This window comes from Spodoptera frugiperda, chromosome 20 (genome assembly GCF_023101765.2).
Source record: "Spodoptera frugiperda isolate SF20-4 chromosome 20, AGI-APGP_CSIRO_Sfru_2.0, whole genome shotgun sequence".
Classification (NCBI taxonomy): Eukaryota; Metazoa; Arthropoda; class Insecta; order Lepidoptera; family Noctuidae; genus Spodoptera; species Spodoptera frugiperda.
Genome location: NC_064231.1, coordinates 9975939 through 9997070, shown reverse-complemented (window position 1 = coordinate 9997070; position 21132 = coordinate 9975939). Strand labels below are relative to the sequence as shown.

The 21132-nt window shown below is 36.7% G+C and overlaps 1 protein-coding gene across 25 annotated transcripts in view; it reads left to right on the top strand.

The window, feature by feature from the left end:
* Positions 1 to 6999: 6999 nt before the first annotated feature.
* Positions 7000 to 21132, top strand: part of LOC118262006 (mucin-17) — a 45152-nt gene continuing 31019 nt past the window's right edge. For 24 of the 25 annotated variants that reach the window (XM_035573090.2, XM_050701536.1, XM_050701534.1 and 21 more), the window contains exons 1-2: positions 7001 to 7235; positions 20917 to 21022. In XM_035573090.2, the coding sequence (XP_035428983.2) occupies positions 20922 to 21022 (101 nt within the window). In that variant the 5' untranslated portion in view covers positions 7001 to 7235; positions 20917 to 20921. Of the gene's footprint in view, positions 7236 to 20916; positions 21023 to 21132 lie in introns of all 25 variants that reach the window. The other variant, XM_050701532.1, reaches the window with a different exon arrangement.

Below are 21132 nucleotides of genomic sequence, written 5' to 3'. Positions count from 1 at the left end.
AATTTAACGTGCGTATGTAATTAGCCTGAAAAGTAATTGCTAATGATTTCTACTTATGTTAATTTTACCTCTATTTCCGTAAAAAATAATTACACAGGCCTTACCAAATGTTTAGGTAGTTTACTGTACTTAAATATGCAAATCGTGAAGTAAGAATTAGTTAATAAACTGGCAAAGTTCAATTCTTAACAAAATAAGTACCTATCTAACATGAACTGAATTCGTTTGTTGCACTCTCTGGTTGCAGAGCTCCATTGCAATAGGTTCGTGCACCTTACAATAAATTGTGTTTGGAATGTAGAATGATTGGAGTACAACCACAGAACACAAATTATGTTAGAGTAAGTGTTGTTGACCTCCACGGATCATCAATAGCGTTGCATTGATACAGACATTATAGACGCATTCCAATATAAAAGGTTCCACTTTAAAATTACACCAGGTGTAATTTTTCCTAGCCTTGATTGATAACAGAAAGTACCTGATACAAATAGAGCATTAAGCTATAAAAAAAGATATTAAGTACCTATTGTTGTAATTTTCATTCATTCATAATTCGCCGGAAAATTGTAATAACATAACTTAAAATAAGTGTATATGCATAAAATAACGTAGATATTTAGGAAATTTTTAAGCGACTTCAAAACAAAATCAATATGGAGGAGGAGGTTTTTTTATGTTAAATGGGCCGACGTTTGGCCGCTATCTCGCCTGATGGTAAGTGATGACGCGGCCTACGATGGAGCACGTCTGCCCATAAGCAACCTATTCACTCGGGCTTTGAAGACACCCAGGTTATACCCATCGGGAAATACAGACTCCGGCAAGGAGTTCCACTCCCTAGCAGTTCGCACAAGGAAGCTCGAAGCGAAGCGCTTCGTGCGAGTGGGTTTTTTTTCAGGGGGGAAAATCATCCAGTGACTTCTCTCGCCAGGGCAAAGCGAGACGGAGTGTCAGACTCTTACTGACTAAAAACCACCCCGTTCCTACTCCTGCTTGTCGAGCCGGAGCCCCGGTAAACCCGCTAGGTAGTCCGCAGCTCCGGATTAAGCATCAGCCCTACTGGGCCCCATCTGTGGTGGTCTGATGGCTCTTTGAGGCGCGCGCGGAACGCAACGCGCCGCACGCACGGGTCTGGTTCTGGTCGGGCGGCGAGCTACCCTTGCTCGCCGTCCGCAGACCCGCACTTACGGTGGCCGGAGATCGTCACGCGATCCCCGACGCCCGGAGTGTCTTTCGCGTCGGCTAGGGCGTGAGAAAGTTCGTTCCCTCACGCGTCCCGCCTCCTCCTTAGCTAGCATAACTGCTTCGCAGAAGGAGGAGACGGCATCCCAGTCCCCCTCGCTCCGCACCATGGCCTGAACCAAAGCCGGACGCGATCGTGCGAGTGGGTGGGATATCCACCATGAAACGGTGACGCCTCGCCATTGTCCTGTGGTTCGATGGTGGAAAGGACTAGGAGGAATCAAGTTGTGCAGTTCCCCCGCACACTCTGCGAAAGGTATCCGGTAAAAAAGGATTTAGGTGAACCTACGTGATTCAGTTAAAAGTAGGTACTTGGACGATGTAATTTTCACAATACTTTGTTTAATAGAATCAAGTTAGTCCTTTTGTCAACTAATCAGAATTTGAAGATGGGGTCCTAGGTCTTAGGGAAATTAAGCGCAAAATTGAAACTTTGGGCACTTAATTACGATTGTGACAATTTGTTGGAGTTTTCAATAACTCGTAACAATGCAATAGCGTCTTATAGTGACCAAGTTAAGTAATCTGTTTGTATGGTACCTTTGCTTTTTTATGGAATTGGGACAAATGAGCAGCGTTATCATCTGGGGCCTTAGTCAGAGGGGCGGAGCTATGTAGGTTATATAGCTCCATCCCTCTTGCACTGATCAGTGATCGACCATTCTGACACAATTGTAATAGCATACTAAGGCCCCTGATAGCACGATGGCCTGATGGTAAGCGATCAGGCATCAGGGCTATCCACGGACACTTTCAAGCCTGCAATATCAGACGAGTCCGCACCAAGTGCGTTACCCTTCTTGAAGATTTGAACATTGTTGGACATACCAGCAGCAACGGCAGCCACAATTCATTCCAAAGTTAATAATTTTATTATAGTTCTTTACATAATCACGGGACCACAGGGTCCCGGACCTTTGGAAGGCGTACGAGGGGCCGAAGCCAACTCGCAGAGGCCCGTTGAACAATTTTTATCTAAATGTAATGGGACATCAGCCGGCGATTATCCCTGTATGCACTATGGAAGTACACCAAAGGACAATCCCCGGTTGATGCAGGACTATTGTGAGATATGGTAAAAGGAAATGATAGGGATATGGGTGTGGGTGGCTGTGGAATAGTTAACCGGTTAACTATGGGGACTATGGCCCCTGCCCCTGACCAATATTGAAAAATACGGATAAACAGGCAGGGGGTGACTCGCAAACTCAATAGTGGGCCCCGGAAACGGCCGCTAGCATGTAGCGACAAGGGAAGCAACATCCGTTGAGCTGCTTGAGGAAGGGGGGGCATCCCACGGCTATCAGAGCAATCCCGGAAGTACGGTCAAGACCCCTACCAGCATCTTACTGGGATACATCCTTCCCCCAAGTGGAGCTGAAGGCAACTCCACTCTTGCGAATCTCCACTCAAACCAGCCGATTAAGGCAAGAGTGAGACAGGAGAGGCCACTCCGGATAGTCACGAGTACCAACCGGAGTTAAGAAATAGGGCCTCTCCCGGGAGTCAGGTCCGTGGGGTCGCCACTGCCCAACAGGTCGCCACAAGCTGCCTTGCGGACTTATTATAGTTATTTTTTACTTATTATACTGGTTTTATTACGTCGGAGCGCCATTTAATTACTGCGAATGCTCGGCAATATATATTACTTAAAAGTTATTTAAAAAAAACAGACAATCTATTATTCCACTGACGAAATTATGAAACAAAAGTTAGGCGCAGGTGTTATGTGACTCTTTCCCTTCAAAAGTGTGCGTCGACTGACCAATTTGTTAAAAAGATAATAAATGATATTCTTGGACAGTTAAAGTTACGTAAGTATTCGTTATGGAGTTTTGTTTTTATAAAAAAAGAGGAAATCGAAGTTACTTAGTATTTTTGTTTCATAAGAAATCTTTTTAGTTGCTACTGTTGTACTAGGAAAGAATAATAAAGTACTCGCATTGTTTCTAGCGTGTCACTATTCTGTTCGATCAATTCACGTTACTGCATTGATTATGAGGAAGTCCTCACAGGTAGGTAAGTACCTACCTGTCTTGTCTACCAATTTAAAAAAATATAATGTAAACGTATTAAACGTAAAGGTCATGAAAAATATCTAAGTATTTCTTTATTTAATTAATTTTGTTTCATAATTTCGTCCGTGCAATAATGGTCTGTTTTAATGACTTTTAAGTAATACATAATATAACCGAGCATTCACTGTAATTAAATAAATAAATAACATATTGCTTAGTTTACATTACATTAATTACTGTTGTGCTCAGAGTTAATCAATGATGACTTAAACTATTTCTTAGTTACCTATTTTGTATGGCAAACAATTGGACGGACTGGGTTAAGTAACAATTAAGTTAGTCTGAGTTCGGCGGTGTGTGATTTTGATAATAACGTTAATGTGAAAATGAAGCAAGAAAAACTTCCTGCTTTCTGCTGCCAAGTACAATTCGTTAAAGAAATGGCTAATTTTTTAGTTCTTATCATGCTACTACGCGACGCTATTTGTCTAGCAAACACTGAAATTGTACCTACCAGGAAGTAAATAACAGGCTATCTACAAAGCAAAGCACTTGATTACCCACAATCCGAGCATAACCGATACATGAATGCATATAGTTTAATGACTGTTAATATTATGTGCCTTTTACCTAAGCAGTTTCAAGTTGCAGCAACTCGGCGCAGGCGCAGGCTGCATCGTTACGTAACCACTTTCACCCGACCCTGCGAGCTGCGAGCTGCTAACTACACGCAAACAAGCCGTCGCGCAAACGTCGGCGTCGTGACGCACACGTTACGTTATGCCTACTCCTTGTTACTCACTAGTCCAAACCTGTGACTTTGTTTGCCTTCGTTTAAATATTTTGTTGAACAAAGCAATTTTTTTTTATATTCCTTAATGAAATAATTTCCTATGACCTAATGACGTTTCAAAAGACCTTCCTAGTCTAGCTAACAATAATCCAGCAAATTAAAGGTGAATTTGTTTATTTTATTCCCAAATTGCAGTTACAGGCAGGTATAGAGTCCCACGCTACGGACCCTATTGCAATAAAAACATCGTACAACTCAATTCCAGACGTTATCTTATTGTTAAGAAATCTAAAAAAAAATGTCTTAATAATCCAGATCTTCTTGGCTAAAGCTTTTACGTTTAGAGCAGATGGTAACCTCCCTATCATGTGAGTTGTGCATACAAACAAACAAATTACGTTTGCTATTAGTATTGAATCACCCATTATTGATTGAGTACCGATTGTGTGAGCGCCTGGAATGGTGAAGAAAGTTAGGTTACGTTGTATGATAAGTAATGTGTGTAGGTAACACTATTACAATCTGATAGTGACGAAACTAGGTAACTGACTCATTTACAGTGCATTCAAGCATCTAGGCTAATACCTACCATTTTTTGATGAGGTTCAGTTAAAATTGGTACGGCAACCCAATGAATTTTCGTTACAATCTTCACTAACCGCCGTACTCAGAGTCATTTAATGGTTACTTAACCCAGCCAGATAAAAAATCGTTAATAAGGACTATTCCTTATTAACGATTATACAATGTGATAGGGGCGAGACTTCTAACCCGTTAAGGCTGAATACTACATCTAATTTTAACGACAAAAGTCCTGGGTCGAAGGGGTCGAATCCCCTCCCCCTAAAAATTATGGCCATTTTAATATTTTTTTTACTTTTTTTGATATCAAAGGTTGTATGCGTCGTAGAAACAAAAAAAAGACGACAAACGGTAGCTAATAACCTTGGCTAACTAATTCATTACTTTTTTTATATGTTTGATAATGTTTTGGTGAGAAAAAAAATAATTTGTGGATTATTCTTACCGAAAAAATCACTATTTTCCTATATTTTCAATTAGGGGATCAACCCCCACATATTATTTTTTTTGTCGATAAAATTAGATGTAGTACGCAGCCTTAACGGGTTAGAAGTCCCACGCCTATCACATTGTATATTAAACTAAACCAAAATATATTAAACCAAACTTAGACTATTCTAAGTAATCATTAAATGTCTCTGTTTGAGGCTGTAAAGCCCTTTATCACATCATCACATGCAAATTCAACTCGATATTGACCCAGTTTAGTCTAGCGTCCTTTCTTAACTTTTTTCATGTTGATATTAGTTTTTCTTTTCCTAAATAGGTACTGCTAACTTGGAAGTAGATAATAATATATCCTACTGATAAAATCGGAAGGAAGTAACGAGGTTCTTGAACCTGAATCTACAAGTGACCTATCACGAACTACTGGAACGTGAACACTTTGAGAAAGCTCCCAAAACTGGTATGTTTCAAGATTCAAGACGACCAACTAATTACTACAGTACCTACTAACTAACACAGTAGGTAGCTACAGTCGTACAATATTATTCAGAAGAAGAGATCTGTAGAGAGATAATTGTTATAATTTATTTATCTGTTAATCTGTTTTCACATGGAAACGTACACTTAGCCAAATTATGGTGTCATCAGTACATTAGAACTCCCTTGGTAGCTATGTAGCTATCTCCCTAGCCGTCTAGAATGATAACATGGTGCAGTGAATACCTACTAGCAATAAAATTTCAGGAGCTGCGGACTACCTAGCGGGTTTACCGGGGCACTGGTTTAAAGCAGGACTAGGAACGAGATGATTTTTAATCAGTAAGAGTCTGACTACCCTCTCGCCTCACCTTAAGGTGGGAGAAGCCACTGGATGATTTTCCTCCCTTAAAAATATAAAAAGGTTTAAAATTTCACTACAGACTTAAAAAACCGATTGCATAATAGCCTGGTTGAAAACGGTCCGAAAGTATAATAATCCATCGATCCAAAGTAGGTAAACGGACTAAACAAAGGCATGCATAACACATTGAACTAAAAAGTAAGAGGATGTGTATGTGTACTATGACGTCACCCGGATTTCGGTCGCAGAACGTAACGAGACACAATTTTACAATCTCCGCCTCCTACAATCAATTGGACTGGCTGAAAGTGAACTGATGTTTAGTGTGAAATACATTCTTTTGTTAGTCAGGTACTGGAGAAACTTGTATTGTACAAACTAACAAGGATAGATTTGGAAAGTGGCTTGTAGTTCTTTGTAGGTAGATGAACGGAGAAGCAAATTGACTTTTGGGTGCGGTGCGACTGAAGCCAGTTCTTTTGCAAATCGAAAATTGTATCTACCTAGTTTATTTAACTATATTTTGACGATGTCTAAGCGTGTCATAGTGTTACTCAATTCATATTCTTGCTTACCAATACAATTTCATGATAATACATGACAAACATACCAAACTTTATTTAAACAAAATAAACATAGTTCGGCTGTCACCTTAATAATCAAAATCTCAGTGAAGGTAATGCCAACTCAACCCAGGAGTCGAACTTAAGTCCGTGTTTTCGGCATGACAGATCATGTAATGAGATCTAAGAGATGACTTTAATTTCTGGAGATTTTACATATTCACTGAAATAAGTAGCTATCGTTTTTATTTTACGAGAAAGACATATCTTTTTATAAATAATGTTTCCCCAAGGGATAGAAATCATCAAAGAAATATTTTTTTTATTTACCTTGCTTTACGTACATATGCTGCTACCTGTGATCGAAAAATGAAATTAATAAGAGGTTCAAGTGCGCCATCTAGTAACCGATACAGACGTTCTTAGACTTTGAACAGATGTCGCTAGTAGTTTTGTAAAAAGTTTCGTTGTATTTTCTAAAAATAACACCAGAGTTCGTTCCAAGCGCTATATTTAGTTTTTAGACATTTGACAAAAAAGATGGCAGCGATTGCCGATTGCTGTCCTTCGGATTTATTGCGAAAATGGCGCATTATGTGATATTTTCACATAAAAATATAATTTTAAGTGAAAATTTGTGTAGTGCTGCATAGTGATGGTGTGTTATTTTTCATGAATGACAGTGTACTCGTGTGTAAATAGGACTGCGACTTTCTTCTGGATATTGGATTACACATAAAATAAAGGTATTTATGCCTCCTACGCATAATTCTTCGATTTCCATGTGATGTCCTACTTAAATTTGAATTTAAACTAACTGGATCCTTGTAGAAACGTGTCCAAACTAGGAATATTACATAAGAATGTGAACTTATAAAGGTACTTGGTGATTTCTTCATGTGGTACCAGCATTCATTTCTTCGGAAGGTACCATATGTTATTGGAATGTTCTTGGAAGTATTGTAGGTGTAAAAATCGTCGGGCGGTAGCCGGGTGAAGGAAATTGGTTACTTTGGGTATTGGGCTGTCATGACATCAGCAGGCATTACCCATTGCTGTATACTTTAGCAGCATGATTCATCAGGCACTCCACAGTCTTTATCGTAAACGTGTTAAGGTTCAAATTATTGGGAAACTATTGTAAAAACATTAAGAAATAGGTCAGTGAATATAAAGTGAAATTATAAACAGATAAATGCCCAGACCATTAATTTATTACTTCTTGAGCTCCTCAACTCCTGTTGCACTCAATTTATTTCCGTAAACTATTAAAATTTTAGTAAATCATCAGTTAATGTACAAGGAAAATGGTCTACAGTCTGTGTCAGTATAAACAAATTAATAAATCTCACACCTACTTACCTACTTATAAGAATCTTATTTAATTTTCATATTCTATTGTTCATTGTCATTTATTCTAATTTAGTATATTTACTATTTTGTGTTTGTTTATTTGTCACACTTATTTATTTTTAATGTGTGCCCAGATATGCATTATGTAACTTATTAAACAATAAAAAAAATTTGAATACTGTGTTATGTAGAGCAGAAAACTATGAATAATTTATTGTCTACAGTCGGTAGATGTGTGCATTCTTTGCTCTGAGAATTCAGTTGAAATTATAATTAAAATTAATTTAATATGTACCTATTATATTATATGCAATAATAAACAAAACCTATTTTCCTCAATTAACTGAATTCCTATTATTAGCAACAAGGAATTGATTAATTTAATAAGAATATTCAGTGCTCAGAATTTGCAGCAAATTTTATTTTCAGAACAAAATAGTTTGCAGTCCAACAATCTGGTGAATTAATGATCAGACAGATTAGAATTTCAGTGACAAAAACATGCTTTGTATTTTTCATTGGAATATTGTAGTCCCGTTTCTAATAATAACAACAAAACTAGGTCTTTAGCTTTTTCCTCAACAGAGCAAGATACAGATTGGTTGTGACATAGATTTGTCAAGTTGGTTTGTTTATTTTAAAATACCAATCTATTTGCCTATTGCCAAGTTACAGTTATCCACAATCAATATAAAGAAATTGCCACTCCCGTTTTTATTAATAACTCTTTAGCTAGTGATAGGTAGTACCTATAGATTATTAAGTTATACCTATTACCCTGATTATATAAATAATTTCAAGGCTTTCCGAATACACTGACCTAATTTAAAATAGAGAGAAAGTTTTGTAATGAATTTCTTTACAATGATTCACAAAGTTCCCTGCTGGGTTTACTATTTAGATAAGAATAGCTTTATGTTATTATTTACATTGTTATCTTGACATGTTGATAAATGTTGAAATGTTTATTTATTTACATACAACTGATAACATAAATTCAATGCCACACTCAAGTGCGAGATTAAATACCAAAGTATTGTAAAGTATAGATATCACGCTTGTAGACATTGAATTGATTTTGTATTAATCTAATATGATTTACACAACTGAAATGGATTGAATAGCTTTGGAGATTTTGGTTGTTTGCTCATTTTGAGTAACAATTTAGTAATTACACCTATTAATTTATGCTTTACTTTGACTGTCTGACCTAAAAAGTAGATTCTCAAGAAGTAGCTATCCTCCATAGTTACACAAAAATTACTACAATACTGGAGGCTGAGGCTGGAGGTGTGAATATCAATAATAACATGCCCATTCTTTTTTACAATAACTATCATTAAGTAAACATGTAAATGTAAAATCAATTCTTAGCTTTATGAATTGCATGTTTTTAATATCTAATGGCATTGCCACATGTTTCTTATATTGTTTATCTGGCCAACTTCCAAACTAAAGTTTCTCTTGGGGAATTGACACTAGTGACACTTCACTTTACTTGTAGTGATTTGATATGTCTGATGTATGTGGAATTAATGATATAAATAATTAATTAACTTCTGAAGGGATATCTATATCTGTCATTCTTCAATACAAAGTAACTTAGTTAAATTAATTATGTTTTTAAAAGTACCAATGCAACATTTTTATTTGATCATTGAACTACGAAAATCGCCTTTGCTGTGTTATAATTAGAAGTGCTACGACATCTCACACATCATGTGAAGTTTACTATTCATAATTGATTAGGTACCCACTAAGTATTGGCGCTCGTAACAGAATGGCGTCCTTTACTTTAGCCACATTGCACAACACAACGTGCACTTTCGCGTACTTTTCCGAATTGAATCTGTTTTTAAACAAGGTCAACTTTCAAATCTGGGTGGCAGATTCAATTACAATACGGGAGCAATACAATTTGTCTTAGTACAAAAGAATGACATGACCTAGTGTCAGAAAATGACAAAACTTCAGTGCAGAACTGCACTGCACTTCAAACCATAAATCACTGCAACGGACATGTGCGAAAAAAAATCGAAACACATGTACAAAAAGTTGTTTACTTCTCCGAAAACAGCTTGTCTGCTCTCGAAAACGCTTTGGTGTTTTTCATTATGCGAGCTCGTCGAATCCCTTGAACTCCAAGGTTCAGTTCATCAAATTTTTCAATCGCTTGTTTAAGAACCCTATTTAAAAGGGTACAAGGTTGAAACGAGATCAACTATGTATAGATCACAGTACCTTTACTGTGGCTTCTGTTTAGCCCTGAAATGTCCAGAACCTTGCTTTGATATTAATTAAACTCAGGTGTTAATGAAGCCTTCAAATAGTCGTTCAGTGAACTTTTAATTCTATTGATCCTTGCTTCAGTAGGCACATACGCTTACCTAACTTTCCATAAATAAATTAAAAGGTCATGTCCTAGGGTTTCCCAAAAGGTCACGGCAAATACCTGAGCGCTTTTAACGATTTTTGATACTATCTATAATAAAAGTACTGATTTAAATATATTAACTAGTTAGTGCCACCTAAATATTTTCTTATAGTTAAACGCGTTCGTGGTGGTTTACGACTACAACTCGTGCCTATTTTCTTTAGCTACACCAAGATGAGCTGTCTTTGTGTTTGTAGTTTTAAATTGTCTTCGTAACTATTTAAAAATCTTCCTTCGGACCTAATAAAAACTTACACGCGGTGCATGTAAAATTCCCTAAAGAACTCATGTTAAAAGCATAATATTATTTATTAAACTAAAGCATTGTTATGTATTGTAAATATGTATGGGAACAACGGTAGACAATCGAGATGAGTTCGTCTCGCTGACCTTGTCACTATTCTCGTGTTAAACATACACCGTGTTGGGTTTCCGAACACGTGAACTCGTCTCGATCGCTTCCGATACAAACTACAGCATTCAGATGATCGCCTCAAGCCATGATCGAAGTATTGAGGTAGCTCTAATAAGACTCGTGCGTTATTTCATACGGACGATTACGCGTGGAGTTGTTAAACTGGAAGTGCAGAGACGCAAAGCCCATAAGCACGAAAACTATTTCTGGTTGTGATTTCGTTCAGGCGCCTTGCTACGCCGAATATGATAAATTGCTTGTTTGGAATTTGTTTGTGTTATTTTCTTCCTGTAGACCCCTCTTTATTCTTTAGAAACTGTCCGAAGACACCATTTTTGTACTACTATGGGACTATATTGTTATCCATTGTATCGTTGAACTCTTATTTGGTTCTCAGGATTGGCAATAACTAATAGTTGTAGCATAAACCAGGACAAAAACAGCATGCAGATAGTTAGTTATCAAAGTAAACTACGTAGATGCGACGCGATGTTTCAGTAATCCATTCATACGGTGCTTTTCCACCAGAGATTTGATATGTAGCTATGCTACGGAGATGTAACTAATAGCTAAGCTGTAAAACTATGTGACCGTTTCCACTGATACTATGCTATGTAGCTACGCGCGAAAGATGCGTCGAGACTGCGAAATATCTATAGTAAGAAAGCCATTCATAATATGACACATCCATACCACGCATCTTTCCATGAAAAAACATAGCTGAGTCCGTTTCCACCAGTGCTATGCTATGTGTACTAATGAATAAGATTGGTGGAAGCTGAACGGAGACGGAAACTAGTTGCTGCTGATGGGTGATACAAAAATATTCCCTTAACTATTTAATAACAGTTCACCCTCATCGTTTTGAGGGACCTGAATACCTACTATCGTATAGATCACATGATGTGTTTGCCTATCCAGAGTGGGTGTACTGGGGCAACGGCCGGGATATCGCCAACGCGAAGTAGAATTTAGAGGAACTGTTGTTTCTGGGTCGTTTACGTTTATATTGACTACAATCTGTAAATCTAAATATTCCCTTGTAGGTAGAAGACCACGGACTATAGTTACCACAAAGAATAGCCGTACAAGGAGTCTCGAGTCTCTCTTGAAAAGTTTAATAAGAGTGGTAGGAGAACGTTATAAGTCCCCGCTTAGAATAATTCGAGTTAAGTTTTGTTTTAATGTACCCAAATAATTTCTTATTTCTTTCTTCTTTTAAATCTCATAGGTGTATAAAATATTAGCCGTATAAAAAGGTAAAAAACAAACTTGACTTTCTTCTGTCCTTGTTCCATAAACAAACAACACTTAACTCCGCAAAATAACTTTGATTTTAGACAAAACAACGTTGAGTCAGGCGCATGGAATTATGTTCTATTTTTACTACATTCATTGGTACTAGTTCTAGACTCTTTGCCAAATTATAAAATTACGACAAAAATATGTTTGCAATACTGCGTCATAATACCTATGTATGATGTACATGATTATGTATCTGCCTTGTTCCACAAGTCAATAAACTACTGCAGAAAAGACTTATATTTTCTTTTTATAAATAAGTCGAATATTTTGTGAATTCAGGAAGGGATAAAGAAACTTTACTCTGTCCAAATACCGTATAAATGTGACAAGTAAAAGCTTCCTGTTTGCTTACTTTACATCGAGCGATTTACTCTATCACACGAGAAAATATTGGGAATTTGGGTCATTACGTTTTTGACGTTTGATTGTTTACGAATGTTTTCTTTTTTACAATATTCAGTGCTTTTATTAACAACGTCATACCACTCTTGAGGCTTCAAACAAAATTCTTGCTAGTTTTTAACAGAGCTCAGGGATTGATATATGCTCATACTAACACACCCTTTTCAAGAAGTAGTTATAATGGATAAATTCTTCGTAATATTTTTTGCTAGTTAGTTTGATCTGGACATAATTTACCGGAATATTCAGTTGCGAACTAAGATAGAGATTGCGATATAAGAGGTACAAGATATGAAATGAAATTTCATTTCATATCTTGTACCTACTTCAGGAAGACTTTAGCTTTGCAATATTTTGGTCAACAATCAAATTCAACCATTCACCTGAGGTATTCCTCGAAGCGCAACTGTTTTGAAGCGCACCTCTCCAAGCGCACCTATTTTATTCCTCGAAGCGCACCCGTTAGTTGCGCTTCAAGGAACTATTAAAAATATTAATTTTTATTTCCTCGAAGCGCACCTATGTTTTATTTTCGACTAGAGAGGGGATGCTAACTGAAACTATCGATAATAAGATTTCGATAATCTGATACACGTAGCGCTATCTATGAGCAAATAAGGTTAAACCTTTAAAAAAATTGTTTCTTGTCGATGTATGACATCGCAAAATGAAATGTTCTGCTTCAAACCGCCAATCAACGACAACGACATTTATTAGTTATTTTATACAATATTCAAGAACTCTGTACTCGTCGGCCATAGATTGTTATTTTTTTACCCGACTGCGCCAGAAGGAGTGTTAAAAAATAACTAAAATAAAAAGGGTATGTATGTATGTATGTTTGTATGTATGTATAATTGTTTGGCACGCTCTGCAGCCAAATTCGAATATTGCTCACTCTCTAGCCAGAACGACTCGATGGATTTCAGCTTGATAGGGGTCGTTTGATTCGTATTTACTGTGAGAGTGACACTAGATATATCCAAATTCAAAAAATCTAAAGTAGCGGATTTTTGGCGCCAAATTCGAATATCGTTCACTTTATAGACTGAACGACTCGATGGATTTCAGCTTGATAGGAGTCGTTTGATTTGTATTACTGTGAGAGTGACACTATATCAAAATATAAAAATAATAAAACGTAAAGAAACTAAAATAAAAAAGGTAATTTAAAAAACTTAAATATCCGACTGTGTTTCTTTATAATATGAAAATGAAAAAACCCTAAAACAAGAAAGTCATCGTAAAACTGAAGCATTAGGGACCCATTCTATATCTGAAAACTTAGTGAGGGCACATACTGCTGGCTTTCTAGAATGGGTCATCCACCAGTTCCCGCACAAAATGGCTTGTCTGTCTGTCTATTTGTCTGTGTGTGTATGTGTGTGCGTGCGCGCATATGTGTACACTGCTCCCGCACCACGCGCATATATTGTCACAAATTAAAAAGTGGACGTATTATACTAGTACTTTCGGTTGAGGTCTTTGTCCACTCATTAGGATCATTATTAAAAAAAAATAAGAATCTATGGTCGACGAGTACAGAGTTCTTGAATATTGTATAAAATAACTAATAAAAGTCGTTGTCGTTGATTGGCGGTTTCAAGCGGAACATTTCATTTTGCGATGTCATACATCGACAAGAAACTATTTTTAAAGGTTTAACCTTATTTGCTCATAGATAGCGCTACGTGTATCAGATTATCGAAATCTTATTATCGATAGTTTCAGTTAGCATCCCCTCTCTAGTCGAAAATAAAACATAGGTGCGCTTCGAGGAAATAAAAATTAATATTTTTAATAGTTCCTTGAAGCGCAACTAACGGGTGCGCTTCGAGGAATAAAATAGGTGCGCTTGGAGAGGTGCGCTTCAAAACAGTTGCGCTTCGAGGAATACCTCATTCACCTTGGCATGCTCCGTGCGCTTTACGACTCTGGATAATAATTAAACAGCCATGTGGTATGGAATGATTACAGTCATTGCATTACAAAACAGACCTCTATTATTACATTGCTGTCGACTAATCCACAGATATGGATGATGGGAAAATAATTGCGGAAACTAACTAATGCGTAAATACACAACAAGAATTATATCAGCTTACATAAAAGTATTTTACATGCTTATGGCTATCATTATTGTTTCGTTGGTACTAAATGATCGCAAAGTTGTCAATGTGGAACATACCAACCAAGTCCTAACAAACAGAAATGCAATGAAGATCTGCTATTTTTGGAACGTGGGCCAAATTAGGGTGCAATCTGCATTTTTATTGTTGTATGTGTCTTAATATGGCCTCTTATACTTGAAAATTGTCTAGACGATGTTCATACTTACATTTTTATGACTTGGGTAGAAAATCCACTGAATGGTATGACGTTAAGTGATAAAAATGTACATTTTAATAGCAGATTCGTTTTTTGTCATATTCCGACTTGCGTGTCTTCTTCGTGGAAATGCAATATCTTAATTGTTAACGACGTTGTATTTTACAACGATAAACCCACTTTCAAAATGATTAGGCCTGAAATTGTGACATTTATTAATTAATTTAATAGTTGCAAGACAAGACGTTTATAGGTTGAGTAATTACCTCTCTGCAATAATAAGATCTTAAAGTATACCCAATTAAATTACCTAACTTGTTTCGTGAAGCCTTATCGATTTTGAAACCTCGTAATATTTCGTTGACTGGCCTATGTAAATGCCATCTAATTCTTCGCTATCGACATTCTAATTAAAATAAGTACGTAATCGCGGTCATTAAAATACCTACTGGATTTCTAGAATGTAATTTTATAAACCTTCGAATTAATTTCAATGACAATATAACTAATATTATGGTATTTTTTACCTACATTTAATTGAAACAATAATATAGGTAGGCGTTGAAATAATAAAGTTCCATTATGTTGCACAATATATGTAACTATTTGTTGTCAAACACATATTATGATCAAAATTAAAAGTGTAAAGCTAGATGGAAATTTACGATCAACGTAACTTAGTTTTTGACAACAGATTCCTGTCTTCCTGCGTTGCTGTCGAAAACCTAGCAAAAGAAGAGATGTATACAAATCAAAGTTTTAGACCTTCCTTTGCCTCTTCGATAAACTGAACCTTCACCGTGTTCCATTTTAATATCGAATTCTTTTATGTACATAAGAGGTCGCTCTTATTGTAAATTTAGGTAGACAGCAGAAACTAGGTTGCTCTGAAAATAGGTTTTATTGTCCGGAAGTTTTACTTTATGGCTGAAAGTTCGTGCACAAGTGGAGCTCTTTTCCGTTTGACTCGGAAATCCATCGTGGTTCATGAACGTAAAATAAAATTCTGTTCTAATTTTTTCCCTACATTGGAATCTACAAGAGCTCAGTAACTATATTTTTTGTTATTTTATTATTGTTATGTTTAAGTACTAAAGTACCTACTTATTTACACAAAAAGTGCGCCGAAATTAACTTTACATTGAAGGTCATGAAATCATATAGACGAACGATTGTCGCTGTTTCTGTTGGGCTTGTAGGCAAGTGCGAATAGTTGATTGGAGGTTATTCAACTGTTGAGTGAACAAAAATAGCGCGATCACTGCGTCCGCGCTTGCCGTTCTGTGTCCGACACACGCCTGATGACGCCGACGTAGCAAGTCGCCCTGGGACCGCCAACTATACTTCCGGGATATACTCTAATTTGGCCCACTATTTGATCACGATCGTGTAAATTATTCATCAACTTTGACATCAGTCCTGTCTGCTATTAATTATTTACAGTTGGCTTTTGATATAGCGCCCAATGTTTTAAATTCTTTATCTTCTAACCACAACTAGACTAGCTTGAACTTCAGAAATGCCGCAGTGAAATATAATTTTGGATTTATTGAAATTGTAGTAATAATTTGTCTTGTCGAAGTTATGAATGAGTCACCAACATGTTTCACGATTTCGTCAGTTTCGTATCTGTTAGAAATACTCTTAAAATCTGAGGTTTCAGCAATAAAATTGAACGTGGGTCGATGCATCAGTAGGTATGTTGTGACGTCAAGATTTGATATTGGGATTTATGTTGTCTTTATTATTGCGGTCCTCGGTGCCGGGTGGAGACGGCGGCGGCACGGCTGCGGCTGCCGGTCGTACTCGGGTCGCGGGGAGGGCGCGGACGCGGATTGCGATATTTATAGAGGCGCCGAGACGCCGGCCCCACACTATCCCACATGTTAATTGGCTACTTGCGCCACATTTTTTTCTGGACGTCACCGTTCACGCTCGTACAACGCCAATGCCATCCGACGACCGCGGCGTTTCCGACCGACAAACATTGACACCTATGTAACTGGCCTAGATACGACAGCAGTTTAACGCAAGGGTGACGTTGATACACGTGAAAACAAACAGCGATGACAGTTCAAGACTCTTTCGTAGGAGCTATACTAAATAGAAACGGTTCGGAGAGCTATTCAAACGCCTATCAATTACAGTGGATAGAAATTAGATTTTTTTTACGACGAGACATAAAGGACATCAACCAAAATGGGCTAGAGTTTTGTAACCGTGAACAGCTGTATTGAGAAAAAAGAAGTTCACAAATAATTTTATAATAATTTTTAATGAATTTTTATTTCTATTCAGGAGTGTAAATATAAATAATATTAAATAAGAATAAAAACAGTTTTCTATATAATTGATTATTATTGTTATTGGTGACACTGTCATGACAACAGTTTTGTGACAGTTCTTTTTCGTATCATATTGTGAATATTATTTCAATTTTGGCTATTTTTGACTACTGTGCTATTCAAAATGGATTCTAGTGATTTTCTATCCGACGACCCCGGCTCACTCCTTGGACTCAGTACCCGCTTCAAACGTTAAACCTGGCAACGAAGCCGCTTTTCATGACGATCCTGTAAACTTGGACTTTCCGATTTTGCCTAGTGAATCTATACAATGTGATAGGGGTGAGACTTCTAACCCGTTAAGGCTGAGTACTACATCTAATTTTATCGACAAAAGTCCCGGGTCGAAGGGGTCGAATCCCCTCCCCCTAAAAGTTATGGCTATTTTAATATTTTTTTTACTTTTTTTGATATCAAAGGTTGTATGCGTCATAGAAACAAAAAAAATACTACAAACGGTAGCTAATAACCTTGGCTAACTAATTTATTACTTTTTTCATATGTTTGATAATGTTTTGGTGAGAAAAAAAATCATTTGTGAATTATTTTTACCGAAAAAATCACAATTTTTGAATATTTTCAATTAGGGGTTCAACCCCCTTATTGTTTTTGTCGATAAAATTAGATGTAGTACTCAGCCTTAACGGGTTAGAAGTCCCAACCCTATCACATTGTATATTGTATCTATTGTGGAACTGAAATCACTCACAGGAGAAGACACATTGTTAATGTTGTGGAAGTGCAGCGAGTTATACTGCAATGGATCGCACCACAAGTCGTAAGTCATTAAGTAAGTAAGTGTAAGTGGTTGCTGCGCTCATATCATGTCTGTGATATGGTATTTAAGTTGGGCAAGGCATGAAAATGTAACTCCACCAGCTCAGTTTCTAGAAAATATTTTGTTAACATATGAAAATGAATAGTTTCACAAATAAACGATTTATTTTAAAGTGTTGAAGTTTTTTCATATATTATGTTTAATTATTAATTTGATACAAAGCTTCTTATCTATACGTTTTCTTTGTACTGTAAGCCGCTCAATAAAATAAAAAATAGTACAATATTTTCATGTTCATGTTCAAGCCCAAACGCCATACAAAGTGGTTGATGTCCTTTGGAAATTTGATTAAATAAGACTAATAAATAATGAGCGGAACAGGTGACTATTAAAAAGATGAAACTCTAAAATCATTTAAAATTGTCAAGGTGGACCAAAATAGAAAATATGTTCGAGATGTAAACGATGAGTCAATGTCAAATAGTTTCAGAATTGAATTGTTTTATCTCGACCGAAATGAACTCGCGCAAGAATCTTAAAGTTTTAACGTAATAAGAATCTGTACGAGACTTTAGGAATCGTAGTTTAAGTAATTTGTAACGTGTCAGACTTGTTGAGGAGGGGTAAACTTTGCTAATGAAAACAAGCACGCAGAGGGGTGAACTACTCCGTTAAAAATTATAAACAATTAGTTGTCACGCCCTATTGCTATGATAAAATTACCAAATACAATATTGGAACGCACCTATTTAGGATTTTTTTTTTACTTTTTCTGGACTTTTGTATCTTGATGAACATTTGCATTAACTAGGAGGTGTACACAGTAACTTCAAGGTATAATTACGAGGTAGAGTGGTTATCTAGCCTCTATTTGATATTATGCACACACGATGGTCGTGGTGGGCTGTTCTTTCAAGTTCGTTATTATAGATTTATAGGTCATATCACTAATTGTGTTTAAATAATTGTTCATAATAATCAGTATGTAGAAGTCTCTCGTTTCCTAAGAAGATTCTTCTGACCAAATAGACCGGTAATGGCCGTTTTCATCAGTGCTGAACCATCTCTTGAAAAAGCGTTACTTAACGTGATCGAGACACCAAAACTTACCCTTTAGTTATACAAGAAAACATAAATAAAACCATAGTATTGATAAGTATAAGCATAGTTTCTTAGGTTATCTTATACCGTATCATATAGGTTCTTTAATCTTTGAAATTGAATTACAGTGAAATAGAGAGTTTGAAAGTTGTGTAGTGTGCCTTAATCCCTTGTGTAGTGTGCCCTAATCCCTTGCCATGAAATAAACGCTTGAATAAATTTATTACTGCATGGCTTCCATCAGTATAAATTTCTTGATCTATCGATATCACTTGGCACTCCTGTTTTCGTCGTAATGTTGAAGTATAAAGACAAGAAAGTACCTATTTATATTCTCCAGGGCTTTCCCTAAATAATTAAAGCGGCACTAAATCTTTCTTCACTAATCCAATCTGCTGAATGACACTATTTTACTTGGAACTATTGACATCAGCCCTCATCTACAAACTAGTAGTGATGTACAACAATGTTGTCAATTAGTTAGCTTTCTATTGTGATAGAACAATCCGTATCGTGTGCATACAAAGTAGAGTTATTCATATAATCCAACAACTCTATCGCGTAAGTCATTCACCCACCTCACTACGTCAGCGAAGACGTTTTGCATAGAAGCTAATAATTGTCGAACGTAGTTATGTGTTGTCAGTTTTTTACAATAATTTATGACTAGGTATTCTGATTTTTGTCATACATGGTTTAATTCAAAATTGGGGTGGCTAACAGTTTTTTATCTTTATTATTCTTTATCTTATAAATTGGCACACTAACCAAAAAACGATGCAATATAGGAATTCACAAAATCATATTGTTCCACGAAACTCAGTTGGAGAGGCATTTCCTCGGAATATAAGAAGTACGAGTCACCAGTAGGTGTTACTACAGTACGTGGCAGGATATTTCTGTCGCCCAACCCAATATGTAGGTGGCTTTACGACGCTCACATATTTATAATACTCTTCGAATCATTAACTATATTTACAAAGTAATAATTAACGAACAACTGCTCCGTCTCTGTAGCTAAGCGACGGATTCTTCATACAGACTCAATCTAGTCTTCTTTCGCAATTTATTTATTAACTACACTGTGACAACGCTTACTCATATATTTAAATATAATATCAGAAGTTTTATTTGAAGCTGAGGAAACGCGTAGGTTCTTTGAAAATTACACTAAACAGTGGACATCTCGTCCACTACGTTGTATAAACATCTAATTTGGATGCAAATGACTTGTTAGGTACATTATAATTACAAGTTTTCTTGCAGTTTCAACATTGTTTTCTCGTAATAAACTGTTGAATTAAAAATTTTATTATGAAAGTAACGTTCAATACTTTCTCATTTGGTCCAGTGGAAAGCTGAGATATCGTGGCACGTGCGTGGAGTACACAAATGGCTTGTGGCGTGATTCACGTTCTTAGAACAATGATCACAGTGGTCAATGGGACGTTAAGCTTGCTACCATTGCCTTAACAGCGTCCCCGGTTGATCGGTTTATTAGTATTCACCTATAGCCAGCATGAATAAATCACTGGGTCCCTGCTGACGGGAAAACTACTCTCTTTGCCAGCTTTAAATAAACAAGTGTGGCAGATAGACGACGACACCTACGGTCGCTCTGACGACTCGCCAAACGGCTAATTGGCCAAAGCTTTCTTCCGAATTCCAATATGACTGTGTGGTGTTTCCCCAAATTATATCAAAGAATGCCCTGTGGTCTGTTAAATAATAATCGTTAGACATAGCGTCAACTAAATTTTAACAAATATTTTAAGTAAATAAGTTTAAAGATTGCTGTCTGGTGGTGTTCAGCCGCGTGAGACTACCATAATAATCTCTCTTGAGTTACGTATTAGTGGTTTGTAAAGTGTGAACGTTTCCTGACGCCCTTTGTCGAATCGAATACATATTGATAATAATGTTTAATAGAAACATGTCGTGATAGTGAGTTATTTGTTTGTTCCAGTCACAATGGTGGTGGGCGAGAGCAAGCGCACCGCCAACATCATGGACGGCATTGAGAACACCGGTGACGTGCGGATGCACGACCACCGACTGAGGCTCAAACAAAGGTAAGCATTATATCCTATGCTACAAGTCTATAGGGACTATTTGCTTACAAATACCATCAAAACAATAGTATAAAAAAAATCTCAACTTTTTACTTAAATTCCGTTCACGC